Source organism: Asparagus officinalis, chromosome 6 (genome assembly GCF_001876935.1).
Source record: "Asparagus officinalis chromosome 6, Aspof.V1, whole genome shotgun sequence".
NCBI lineage: Eukaryota > Viridiplantae > Streptophyta > Magnoliopsida > Asparagales > Asparagaceae > Asparagus > Asparagus officinalis.
This window is the reverse complement of record NC_033799.1, coordinates 32625900-32640232: the sequence shown is the minus strand read 5'-3', so window position 1 is coordinate 32640232 and position 14333 is coordinate 32625900. Positions and strand designations below refer to the sequence as shown.

The following is a 14333-nucleotide window of genomic DNA, read 5'->3' as shown; positions in this document are numbered from 1 at the left end:
TAAATTGCAAAGAAAGAATGGCAGTCTCAGAAAATGAACATCACAAACACAAGCATGTATATTGGTTCCAACTCTCCGGTGTACATCTAGTCCCCAAGTAAATCTCACTTAAGAGTTTCCACTATAATTTTGAAATCTTACAAAATCAAAAGCAAATCTGACCAATTTGCAAGATCATGCAAATTGCAAACTCAATTGATAAGACCATGCCAATTGTTAAACCGACCTCTAGACCAAGAGATCAACCCCTCTCATAAACGGAGAGAATCTTTCTTTGAAGCAATGTACAATTCCAATCCTATAAGCCTTGATGTAGATATGAACGTATAACAGTGGCTTATCAATCTTTTTAACCCTCTGAATATTGCCTAAACAAGCTCTAAGAATGATAGGAACAAAGGCAATATCAGAAACTCTCTTTTATAGAAAAACAGATTGAAAATCTGAAAGTTTAGAGAGTTAATTTGCACAATATGTGAATCTTATAAATGCAAAACTTTGGTACTTATTTTCTGATGTTTAAACCTATTTATAGCCTCTGAAATAACATAATTTTAAACCCAATTAACATCCACAAAACGACTATAAACAATCACTTATTTAAAACCTGAAATCTGAAAAAACCGTATTTGTAGTCGACTACAAGTCATGGTAGTCAACTATATTGAGTCTAAATAGACTCTGTGAAGTTAGAAAATTGCTTAGTAGTCGACTACAAGGCATAGTAGTCGACTACACTGTAAACTCACAGATTCTAGAATTTTTTAGTATTTTGACTTTAACTTTCTCATCCGATATCGGAATGAGATGATTTAATATTTGTTGGAAAGATCTTGAAGAGACCTACAACTTTTATCTTTTGAGTTTTTATAGATTTTAATTGCTAAGGGGTATAAATAAAATATTTTAAGACTCACTCAATATTTATAAACCCTAATGGCTAACATAGGGGATTTCTATTGTTAACCAACACACTAAGCATATGTTAGTGTGTTCTAACACTATGTGTGTGTATGTGTGTGAGTGATCAAGGCTTGTACAAACTTATAAGTAAAGAAAATGTAAAATTATGTTTTGACAATAAAGTATATCTTCTTCTTTGCTTTATTTTGCCTTGAACTCATCTATGTCGTGAGTATCTCTTTGAATATAATTGTTGATATAGCTCTGATACCGCAAAATAAATGTTATCACATAATACACACAACATATAATGTTTGTTATCATCAAAATAAACTAATCTTGGGGTCAAGATTCCTAACAGAGGAATGAGCATGGTACAGGAGAAGGAGGGCATAAATAGGATAGAAGATGACTAAGAATGTGTAGGTAGGGTGGATGAGGGAAAGAAGGGAGAAAGATGAGAGTATTTTGGATATTACGGATGAAACTTGAATAGAAATCACCATGGGGTGGCTGATTGAAATCTCATTCTCCATATAACATTATTTCTATATAAAAAAAGTAAAATGAGGTTTTTATCAATTTGGCTTATTTTAAAGGTTGTTTTCATGAAATATCCTATTTGTTATCTAAAGAAATATGGAAGGATACAAATATTATATGGAGACATTATGTTTTTCCCTCTTCAGATAATATTCACTATGCTCCTATTTTGAGGGGAAAGTGAATAGTGACTATTTTTTGCTAGATTTTCCCCCTCCCCTTCCCTCACTCGACCCTCCTCTCCAAAGCACCTCTATCAAATGCAACTTGTTGTTTTGGCTAGAGTGTCTAAAAAGTTTGTGAACCTAGACCTAACCCATAACCGATTGAGTTCAAACTGAATCTAGACCCAAGCACCTAAGGCCAAACCCCTTCCGGGATGGGCCAAACTAGTGGTGTCTAACAAGTACATGAACCTAGACCCAACCCATACACTGTGCGGTTCAAACATGATCTAGACCTAGCACCTCAACCCAAACCCATCTCGGCCCAGGGCGGGGCCACTAACGGGTATAGAACCCCCAACTGGATCAGATTACCCAGATTCGGTCTAGTCCAACAGTTAAAACGGTCAAAACAAGCCGGGCAGAACCGAGGAGCCTGGCCCGGCACCTGAGACCCCAATGGCCAAAAATGATTAGTTTGGATGTTTTGACCAAAATACCCCCCAAAATGATTAAAAATGATAAAAGTTGAGGATTTTTTGATCACTTGTCTAGGGACTGTCTTTATAAATAGAGGGGGATTTTCTTTTGTTTTTCATCTATAACTCACTCGTCTCTCTTGTTACTCTAATATTCTATAATTGTCTCTTTTAAAATTTTATTGTCTAATTCTCTCAAATTTTCTAGTGGCTCCCTACTCCTCCATTACAACATCTTCAAAGGTGATGATGCTATGCCAACTATCGAATTGAGTCATCCTACTACTGATACAAAACTAGAAGAAGTTGATCTGGTGCCTCGAACTTCTAAAAGACTGAGATGGAAAACGTGAAGTTTCTTTAAGAAGATTGAAATCCAATATAATAACAAAGTTGTTATCGATCAAAAGGAGAAATCTCTCATATGTAGCAAAGAAATAAACACTACACATGTGTATGGAACTACCCACCTTAGACAACACATGCTATGCCACAAGAAAGGGAAATGACCGCCCCAACCTGACATCTGAATTTTTTCTCGCAATCATCTTCCATACATAGTCTTGGTACATTCCCCTATGATGCAGCTAGGGCCAGGAAATACATCATTAGGTTTGTGATACTTAAAAATTTACCTTCTAAAATGGTTAAAGAGGATGAATTTGAAGATATGACTAGAGATTCATTTTATCTCTCTTTTCAAAAAAATTCTCACCAAATTTGTCAACGTGATATTATGAAATATTATAAAGAGGAAAAAACAAAATTGATTTCTTATTTTCAAAGCTTAAATTGTCAACTTACTCTAACTTCTAATATTTAGACATCTAAAGAAAAAATTGGTTATTTATGCATCACAGTGCACTACATTTATAACACTTGGTAAATGTTAAGTCGTGTCTTTTATTTCATTTGAAGATTTATGTAGTGAGAAAAATCTTACAAATTTATTAATGGAAGAAGTTGGAAAATTAGATTTTTTTTTTAATTTAATCTTACACTAGATAACACAAGCAATAATAATATAGTTGTAGATCATAACTAATTTTTTATATTAGATGTATTTATCGTATTTTAAATTTAATTGTGAAAAGAGCATTTAAGGAAATTAAACTAATGATAGAAAATGTTAAGGATGCAGCTTATTTTATTATTGGCTCTACACTAAGGGCTAAGAGATGGAAACAATTTTATAAAAGAAAAGTAATGTTAAAGCTAGAAAAATTCCGGTAGATATTGACCATAGGTGGAATTCCACCTTTTCGATGCTAAATATAGCAGTAGAATAAAGAGAAATTATAGATGATTAATCAGTATATTTTTTGCTCATCATCTAGTTCTTCTTTCCACTCCCCTTATAGCTACAATTCACGCTTATGAATGGACAGTTATTAATTGAGTAAATGATATGCTTCAAGTTTTATTTTTATTTTTATGAAATTGGTTTAATTGCATGGTTGTTATTATGTAACAATTACTCTAGCTGCATTGTAAGTTTTATATATTTGAATTTTTTAAAATTTATTGCATGGATGTTTATTTTGTACACATGACTGTGAAATGGAAAGCAAATTGAATAAATATTTTAGACTCATTCCTATTATTTGTGGTTTTGGCATTCTTATTAATCCATCTTTGAAGAATGTCGGTCTTCAAAATCTCATGCATTCTTTATATGACAATAAGATAATAGATCATAATGATGGGACTATTAATGCTCTTAATCATTATAACACAATCAAACATTATTTGAAACAATTATTTGAAGAGAATAGTAGTAGATATGGTTCTAGATCTCAACATCCATCTTCTACGAGATCTAGCTCCAGTAAAGGTAAGGGATCCTATTCAACTTCAAGAAATTTGGTGATAAACAAGCTAACTGGTATGGATATTGTGTTATCAACAACGAAGTTTCTATGCTTGAACAATATGTATTTGCACCTTTGGTTAAATGTCCGAATAATGAACCAGACTTTGATATTTAATTATGGTGAAAGACACAAGGATCCACAACATATCATGTGTTTTTTATTATGATTCATGATTTACTAACAATACATGTTTGTACCGTAACTTTGGAATGCACATTCAGCAATTAAGGATAGTTGATTGATGACCACATAACAACACTAGATCTAGATATAGTTCAGGTGGTAATGTACTTATAAGATTGGTGTAGGTCTGAAAAGAGACATCAAGGCATCGAATAGACAATTGCTTTCGAAGCACTTAATGATATGGAGATAGCATATAAAGAATAGAAAATTATTTATAAAATTTTGTTTTTAATTGTACATTTGTAATTTTTTTGGGAAAACGTTGCAAGTGATATTAATATAGATAGGTAGATGCCAACCTAATTAGGATGTACCCATACTATTGTGACGCGATAATTTTTCAAAAAAAAATTGTAATTCTAAGTGATTAATAATAAGACATAATTTATTTTTTCTGATATCTAATTTAATGAAATTTGCAATTTGTATTTTTGCTAATTTTAAAAAAAAATTGAAAATTTTTAAATAAAAAAACTTGACCAAGCTACTTGATACTTGGCCCATGTTGTGCCTAGACCTAGATCCAGCCTGGTCTAACTTGGTCTTGGTCTGGGCAATGTTTTTTGCCTCGCCTGGGCCTCCTTATTCATACACCCATAAATTTGGACCACATGCTCTCTTTTCTTCTCTCCTCAAACCCCCTTACCAAACTATACCAAATTAGTTTGGCAAATCTTTAAATGTGGTCAAGTTTGCAACCTGGTCTAGTTAAAAAAGTGTTCTTTTGATTGGAAAAAACTACGTCAGAATGCCCAATTTGTTTTAGTTGAATTTTGGGTCTCTTAATTAATTTAGTTATGGACTAGTGATAAATTGGTCCACAACTAAATTGATTTTAGTATGAATCAGGTGTGGTTCAACCATATTAATGAACTCATTTATATCATATGAACTATATATTTCCAATTTTATCTAATTTTCTCATATTCGCTTTATATTTATACGTATATCGGTATATGTACTCGAATATAACAAGTATGGATATGATTTTTTTCACTGAGACATATTTATATTGATATCTGTATCAATACTCAATAGTTAGTAAGGGGTTGTTTGGTTCGTTTCCTAGAAACTTAAGTTTGGGAGATTGCTCATGGGAAATAGGTTGTGGGATCCATTTTCATATTTTCAAGCTCATTTCATGACTTTTTGGGAGAAAATGCGTTTTCTTAAATTTGGGACCCATGACACTATTATCTTACTAGTGGGTTGGTCCCACGTGCATAACATCTCTTTTTTCTCTCTCAACCAAACACAAGAAAAGAAAATCAAACGCCTTTACATAGATATGTCGGATGTTTTAATTTTCTTTTCTTAGTTACTCAGCTAACCAAACTAGATGTTGAGGAGGCGTTGGGTATTTCTGACATCTTGTCAGCTTTCCGCCCAAATCGCACCAAAATTTAGCGAATTGTGGGGGGAAAGCTGCAAATGTCAGTGACTGACGAATGGGGACAACACGAGAAAAACCCAGGACGCTCTGACACTTCCTTACAGCTTTCGACTCTTTTCCCCTCAAAATACTTGAACCAAACGGCCTCTAATAGATACTTATATAGTAACTATCACAATCAAACGGATTCAAACCCAATTTGACATGTTTGTACCCTTTTATAGCCTATTGTCTAACCATTGCTCCTGTAGGACTATGATTGGCAGAACTTGACGAACGTTCGACGTGTCAATAAATGACAAAACCAACAGGGGACAGCCGAAATGTGGGGCCCGCTACCCCACTTTCTAGGCTGTCCGATACATTGCTGCTATCCTGCGCCGGCGAGGATCATCACACAAAAATAATCGAGAGTCGGGCAAAAATAATCGAGAGTCGGGTCCATAGTCAGTCGGCCAGTCCTCCAAGTCACTGCCAGCTCTAAACTCGACAGCGAGGCGGGGTCTCTCACTCCTCCTCCCAATAACCCCCCCAAATTTTTTTTTTTTTTTAAAATGGAACCCTAGATCCTCGATCTCCCTCTAGGGTTTCCAATGGGCTGCCTCCTCTCGTCGCTATGGTCCTCAGTCTCAGACGACGACCCTCAGGCGACGGCCGTCGTCCTCAACGTCTACGACCTCACCCCGTTGAACAAGTACATGTACTGCTGTGGCGTCGGCATCTTTCACTCTGGAATCGAAGGTGAGCTTGATCTTGATCGGTTTGTTATTAATTTTTAGCAAGTTTCGCTTGTTGCTGCTGGTGAAAGGTGGGATCTTGGAGCCTTCTGCATTGAATTCAGCTCTTTTGACTGTTGGAAGAGCCAGATTAGGGTTGGGATTCGAGAAAGATTAGTATTGTTTGCGCTAACTCCTGTCAAAATTATATTGGTTTGCTCCTTGCCCTTCTTTGTTTCCTTGAAAATGAACCGTCGGAGCTTCATACATATTAGTATAGTAATCTCATATACGAAAGAATTTGAAAAAGTAATGGACTTGAATAGCATACAGCGGTAGAGATTATGTGGATATTGGTAGTCATGATCCCTACAATTGAAAGGGTTCTAAAGAATAATGGATTTAGATAGAACATTGGGATTGTTACATGGCAAATTTAAGTTTTTATGTCAATTTGTTTCCAACCTATATGTAATGCCCATCTAACTCTTTCTTGAGAATACGAGTACAATTTAGTATTTATAATGTAGAGATTAAAGCTAATTGACGATTGAAGGTTAGTAAAACGCTTATTATGGGAAATTGCTGGTAAATGATTTCTTTCTTCTTCTTCAAATGACCTTGTTTGATGCTTTAGCTTCAGACCTTCTGTTCACTTGTCTATTGTTCATTTCCTATGAGGATAACTATGGTTATTGATTTTTGGCTCCATTTGTGCATGTGGATGTGTAGGTTAGGGGTTTCCTTTTGCATTTCATTGCATGTCCCATAGCTTGCTGAAGGTGCATGCGTATCTATTAATTCATAGATATTTAGATATGGCTTTTAAAGAATACTTTTAAGGACCACATAATACCGTATGAGCTTATAAGAGATTGGTGATGTTCTTTCAACGGAGATGAAAATGAATCATTATGTTTGTCCATCTTTACTATTATGAAGCATATGAAGGCACTTGGGGCAAGTATTTGCTAATGAAATTAGCATATAATCAGCACATAACATGATAGATCTAGAGATCCTTATGTGTAACCGTTTGGTTGTTAATGGAAAATGAAACATGTCAAATCAGCATTATACCTTAACACCTCATTTGGTATGTGGTAATGGGTGAGAATCAAATGCCCATTCACACTTCTCATTCATGCATACCAAACACAAAGTGTTTTAAGAAGCTAGAATGCTCATTCCACTTCTCACTCACTCCCACATTTTGTGGGATCGAGCATTCCCATTGAGATGGTTGGGAAAGAGCATTCCAACTTAAGTGGGAATCAAAAAATTAAAATAACTTCCAAAATGCTTGATTGCTTATTGATTATCCAATACAATAAATAAAAAGATTATAATTCCCACTTCATTCCTCTGTAGACCACTTTTGTGAACAAAAGTGTTCTTCCTCTGGAGGCACTTTTGTAAAATATCTTTTAGTTGCACCTTTCTCATAGGCTCTTGCATATTAGTTGTCCTCCCACGAATATGAAATGCTCGCATTTCTGGATTTCAAATTTATGCTATCCAAAACATATACAATTTCCGTGCATGTTCTTTATGATTGAAGTGGGGTTTGATCTTCATATTCTTTTTTATGGTGCTATTTAAGCTTTATTTGTTGCTGAATTTTTTTCACTTGAATTCAAATTGCAGTTCATGGCTTGGAGTATGGATTTGGAGCTCATGAGTACCCAACAAGCGGAGTATTTGAGGTGGAACCAAGGACCTGTCCAGGTTTTATCTACAGACGTTCCATCACGTTGGGTCGTATAAATATGCCTCCCCATCAAGTTCGAATATTGATTGAAGAAATGGCGTCAGAGTATCATGGAGATACCTATCATCTCATCTCCAAAAACTGCAACCACTTTACTGACGATGCTTCTTTAAGATTGACAGGAAGGTCTATTCCGGCGTGGGTGAACCGCCTTGCTTGGCTAGGTAACTATTGTTTTTGTAATGGTGGAAACAATATTTTGCATCAGAGGAATTTACGTGTTGTATACAGTATATATTTCTATTCTATGCCAGACACAGGAATTTGGCCTCCGATTATATCTTTTGTAGCTTTTGCAGTTCCAAGTTCTCTAAAAGGCATACCTAAAAGTTGAGGGTAATTGGCAGATAAACCCTCCGTGTTCTACTTTATTAGCGCACACATTCCCTGGTTTTTTGAAACCTTGTTTCTTCGGCAGTCCTTAAGCTTCTGCAGGAATCATGAAATGTGTGATGGCCAGAGTTAGACATTTGTTAAGAGTAGTCTCACTAGATTCCCATGGGAGTTTAAACACTAACGGGGAAAAAACGTCTTAAGAGGTCATGAGGGTCGGGGGTGTGCTTAACAAAATAGAATATGAGCAATACGAAGCGAAACACATAGAATACAGGGCATGCATATGCAAATAACTCAAGGGTTATTAGCACATCCTTGCTGAAGCACACAAGAGGCATTATTTGTGAATGCCATTAAAGCAACCTTGTTTTGCCCAATGAGAATGCTATTTACTTGAAGAGATTTAGGCTCCTTTTGTTTTAGGTTCAAAGCAAGAGGGTGAGCATGGGTTTTTCTTTTCCATGTCGAGAAATTTGGGTTTATACAGAAGTTTGGGTGCTGTTCTGACAAAACAGTTATTATATTTTCTGATTTAAGGAAGAGCTCTAAAGGTTGGATGTGTAAATCTAAAGTCGTATGGGCTGTGAATGTGTTACACTGATAACCTCCAGATCTGAGTTCTGTGGGCTTGGTTTCTTGTCTATATTGTCGGGCAGCGTGGAACAGTGATTAACATCTGCTGAAGTATTTAAATAGCATCAGTAGAAAATTAAGAAAAGAGAAGATAGGATTTTGGAACAGATGATTGAGAGGGAGAGGGGGAAGCAATCAGAAGGAAATGGAGATAATGCCATAAATTAATTCCACTTCATTAACTCAGAATAATACAAGTCATGCTTCCATAGATTAATGATTATAGTGATGCTAGTTAAACTTGCAATACCATAATCCTTGTTCAAGATATTGATAATCCTGCTGCATTTCATGAAGTCAATAAAATCCAGTTCTACAATATGTGAGAGTGCTCTTGCTAATCACTCAAATCTAGTTATATCTGTGGAGGGAGATGCTAAAGCAAACATGTGAGTTGAATGTGCTATGTTGTCCTCTGTGTGTGTGCGCGCGCGCTTATGCTTGGGTAATTAAGATAGATCAGATAAATCTTACTACCTATCTCAAACATTACCCTATAGGGAAAATAGCGATGCACATCAAAAAGATGAATTTTCTATCAGCTCTTATTACGGTCTAGGTCTCTTGTACTTAATACAGATCTGACCACTTGTCCCAAAAAATAATCCATATCATCAAAATGTGCTGATAACAGTGTAAAAGCAAACTAATGCAACATATTCCTTGGTTATGGTTGCTATATTCTTTTTCTTTTTGACTTGTTCAACCTACTATTGCTTTATATCATCGATTTGATGCTACCAGCAAATGGAACTTCACATCTTGAAATATTGAAGTGCATATGAATTTTCTATTAGTTCTTACTATGAGCTAGGTCTGTTGTACTTAATATAGATCTGACCACTTGTCCCAAAACATAATCCATATTATCAAAATGTGCTGATAACATAGTGTAAAATTGAACTAATGCAACATATTCCTTGGTTATGATTGATATATTCTTTTTCTTTTTGACTTGTTCAACTTCAACCTACTCCTGCTTGATATCATTGATTTGATGCCACCAGCAAATAAACCTTCAAATCTTGAAAATTTGAAGTGCTCCATGTCTGATTTTGGACTCTTAAAATTTTGAGCATGAAATATGTATGAAATACGACTTAGTGGAATGTGAATGATTTATAATTATTCTTTTTTCAGGCGCCACTTGTAATTGTCTTCTACCAGAGTGCCTTCAGGTACCAGCAGTTAAACAACAAGTGCCTGAGTATCATGGCATATCAGGTTAGTTGGGAAAACATTTCTTTCCTTCCAAAGTTTGCCTTCGTAGCTTTTAGGATTAATTGCATACACCTCCTGTAATATGATCTTGTAGGCACTTATAACCCCTCTACATTTTTTTATTAGCACTTGTACCCTCTGATCCTAAGTAGTTTTTTGCCCTCAATTTAGATGGAATAGAAGTCTTGTTTCAGTAAAGTGGAGGGAAAAGGATGATTTATCATCATACGATTTTCTTGTGACATATTAACCAAACATTAGAAATAATGTCATCTGAGTTCAGAGAGTATGAGTGCAAATAAAATACTTTAGAAGGTATAATTGACTACTACTCTTGAACCTCGAACAACATTAAAATTTTCCCCGTCAGTGTAGGTGACAATTTAGTCCTTTTCAGTTAAGCTGGCGCAAAATGTAAGTTATCAACATGCTACATCTAAACTAGATATCAAAATAATATGTTTGAAGTTTAGGGGGTATAAATGTTAAGAAAATAGTTTAGAGGGATAAGTGGCTGCACTCTCACAATACATGGGGTGATATCCTTATAAAAATATATTCCATAACAGCTAGGGATGTAATATTAACACACACTTCTGTTCTAAATCTCTACCTTGTCCCCTGCTCAGAAGACGGATCTGAATCATTGTCGGTCATTGTCTCGAATGAGCCCGCAGAAAGTGATGATGCTGACCAAGACAAGCATCTCCTCATACCAACTGCTACAACTCATAGATGAAATCTTGTTTAGCCTTGTGAAGCTTTGTGAAAAACAGACCGCTGCCTTTGTATCATTATTAATACTAATCGTAGAGCTTTCAATATTCTTTGTAGTTCTCCAGATTCATTCAGCTTGGAGATCCTTTGTACCCGTTGTTCCTTGTTTTTGTGAATTATTCTTCAAGAAATTGGTTCTCCTTGTATAAATTGAATGTGAATACAAAAGATTCGGAAAGCTTAAGATGTTGGAGTTGTGCATAGCTGGAGTGTCATCTTCTTTTGTTTCCCTTGGATTATGTAAAGGCAAACGATTCCTTCTTTTTTTCTTAATTTTAAATTCTTTTGAGCCTCATGTTTGTTCTTCAATCCTTGTTGACGATACTTCATTAAGTAAAACCTGTTAGCGGGTGAATGGATAGTTGTTTTGGTTTCTCAAGCAGGGCATCTAGTTTTGAGGTTTTGTTTTTTAATGCATCGATTGATGCCCTTTTTTTAAAAGATTTATCAACTGTTACATGCCAACGATTTCGGTCTTTAGATTCATTTGGATGTATGAATAAAATTAGATGTGATGTAGGGTATGCTGTTGATAACTTCTCTCATTTATAATTTTATATATAGCAATTTTATCTTTTTCTAGCTAGTCCATGAGCACTTTATCAACTGTCATTCTTTGGACTTCGAGAGGGAGTTGCATGCAATCAAAGCATTTTCAAATGCAAACCCTAAATAAGTGCTAATAAAACGAGCTGAGCGGTGATGAATGCTACAGAAGATATAGGTAACAAGAGCCGTCTATAACTTGCTCTGTGAAATATATTGTTTTAAGAAGTAAAAAGGGGGGCTAAAAAAAATAGAAACCCCTCCTTTGGGCACATGAATAACTTAAAAGTCACTCAAAATCTTGAAAAAAAAAAGGAGAAGAAAAAGAAAAAGAGAAAGAAAAGAGTTCATGAAAGAAGAGCAATGTTACTGCTACAACCAAATTGAACAGTACAGTCTAATTGGAGAGGATCTCAATCCGTTCTCAAGATGGTTGAAAAACTTTTCAGCCTCCATGTAACACAACACCACATACGGAAGCAAATATATTACATCTCACGTCAATATCCCGATGAATAAAGAAGATCCCTTCATCTCATTCGCTTTCATCCATCACAACATCTTCGGAGATGTTGAACGTTGCAATTTCTCTGGCGACGTCTATCAAGTCCTCCTCCATCGCCGCCTTATGCATTTTGAACGGGAGGAGGTCATCGCCATGATCGCAATCAACTAGTTTTCGCTTAGGCACTCGCCGCATGCGAAGCGTTTTGATGACCAGCTGGTTTGGCTTCAACTTCATCCAAAAAGGCTCGAGCATTGCTTTACCCTCCATTGCCTGTTTACCGAGCGTGAACGAGTTTAGGTTTTTATTTTATTTTATTTTTTAGGAACTAGTTCTTTGGGTTGGCTCTCTATTTATAAGAGTACAAATCCGAGTCCTGATCGGACTATAATTCGGTACCCAATGAGATTCTAGTTTGTGTCCCACAGGCTTTAAACTTCGCGCTTCTGGAATTAGAATTTGGCTCGGATTTGGTTCAACCGTGTGAAAAAAAAAAAAAACTCTCGATCAAACTAAACCGGCCAGCTTGTAACCCAAAGTAATAGCGTTAATTTTAGAAAACCCCCTCAACTATAGGGGTTATCTCAGAAAGCCTCCTCAATTATTTTTACTCTAGAAAACCCGTCTCAGTTTTTTAGGTGTCGTAAATATGCTCTTTCAACTTTCAAAATAAGACTTAACTCCTAAATTTTTTCACTTAACCCCTCAAACTGACAATATTAAATCTAACAGAACATGTGATAAGTGTGGGGTTTAAAATGATCATACTACCCCTAAGAGGTTAGGCCTCTTAGGAATTCACCCAATTGTTCCTTTTAATTTTTGGGTTTTTATACAAAATCACCACAAAATATAGTGGCTTTTGGGAAAACCATCACAAATTTGTTTTATTTTCATAGAACCACCACAAAAATATAGTGTTTTTTCGGAGAACCACCACAATTTTTTTTTCATAGAACCACCATGAAAATATGCACCCATAACAAAGCACCAACAAATTGTAATTTTGCATCTATATCTTGTTAAACTAAATAATATTTGAAATCTCTAAAATACCCTCATGGTAGGACCCACTAATCTATTATTATATTTTCTCAAACTAACAAAATACATGAGTACCATTGATGACCTAGATAGTTAGAAGGTTCCAATATGACTCCCACTATCTTGGGTTCGATTCCTAGCCGCCTCATTATTTAAAAAAAAAACAAAACACCTTATTTTCCTCTAAAACTTTGTTAACTCCTCAAAAAAAAATTTAATTTCCTCCAAATAGCCCCACTCATCCTCTCTAAAATTTTGTCATAATGGGCATTTATATCATTTTATACTACTATTTATTAAAATACTAATGTCCATTATGATTTGGTGGGACTTTGTAAAATATTTATATTTTCATGGTGGTTCTATGAAAAATAATTTTTTTGTGGTGATTTTTTAAAAAACCAGTATATTTTTTGGTGGTTCTATAAAAATAAAAATTTTATGGTGGTTCGCTGAGAAATCACTATATTTTTGTGATGGTTTTGTATTAAAAATCCTAAATTTTCCATTAAAATACGTCCCATTGTATTTTCCTCCTTTTCTTCTTCCTCTTGTATCATTACTAGGTCCATACCCAAACCCAATTTTTTTCTCTTTTGAAACTTCAAACTTCTTTTATTTCATACTTATTCATGCTTCTAATGTTTAGGGAAAAAATTGAAATTTCAAGTATATTTTCAAGATGGTATTTGCTCATTGAAGCCCCTTGAATTCAAGGTAATAATTGTGGTTTCTTCCATCAAAATAATAATAATAATATTTGCGTGTTCTCTTAACTTTGACTTTTTTTAACTCATACGTTTTTCTTTTTTCAAACAACATAGCTTTAGTCATTGTATTTTTCAAATTAATAATGTTAGAAGGTTATTTGAGAAAATTGTAAATGTGAGGAGAGTTTTGTGTGAGGCCTTATGGTTGAAAAGGGTTAAGTCTTATCTATATAACACACCCAATTTTGAGGGTGTTTCCTACGGTTAATATAATTGAGAGAGTTTTCTGAGAGAACCCCCGTAGCTGAGGGAGATTTTTTTAGAATTAACACAATCATATTTAGGCTAAAATTTAGGAAAAAAAACCCCTTAAATTTGAACAATTATTAGATAACTCTCCTTAATTTTCAAAACATCAGAAAGCCCCTCTTAAGTTTAGGGATTAATTATTAAAAACCTTCAACTTTCAATACTTTTCCAAAATTTTTCCTTAAAGCGTGAACCTAAATTTTCATCAGCAAAATTATCTTCC

The 14333-nt window shown here is 34.9% G+C and overlaps 1 protein-coding gene across 2 annotated transcripts; it reads left to right on the top strand.

Moving 5' to 3' along the window:
* On the top strand, positions 5978–11291 carry LOC109845199 (deSI-like protein At4g17486). Of its 2 annotated transcripts, none has more exons than XM_020414421.1 (4): positions 5978–6283; positions 7906–8193; positions 10139–10222; positions 10852–11291. In XM_020414421.1, the coding sequence occupies exons 1-4, from the start codon at positions 6136–6138 to the stop codon at positions 10956–10958; spliced, it is 627 nt and encodes a 208-aa protein (XP_020270010.1). In that variant the 5' UTR covers positions 5978–6135; the 3' UTR covers positions 10959–11291. The 2 variants fall into 2 exon arrangements, with proteins under 2 accessions (XP_020270010.1, XP_020270009.1); XM_020414420.1 differs by having other exon boundaries at positions 5981–6283; positions 10849–11291.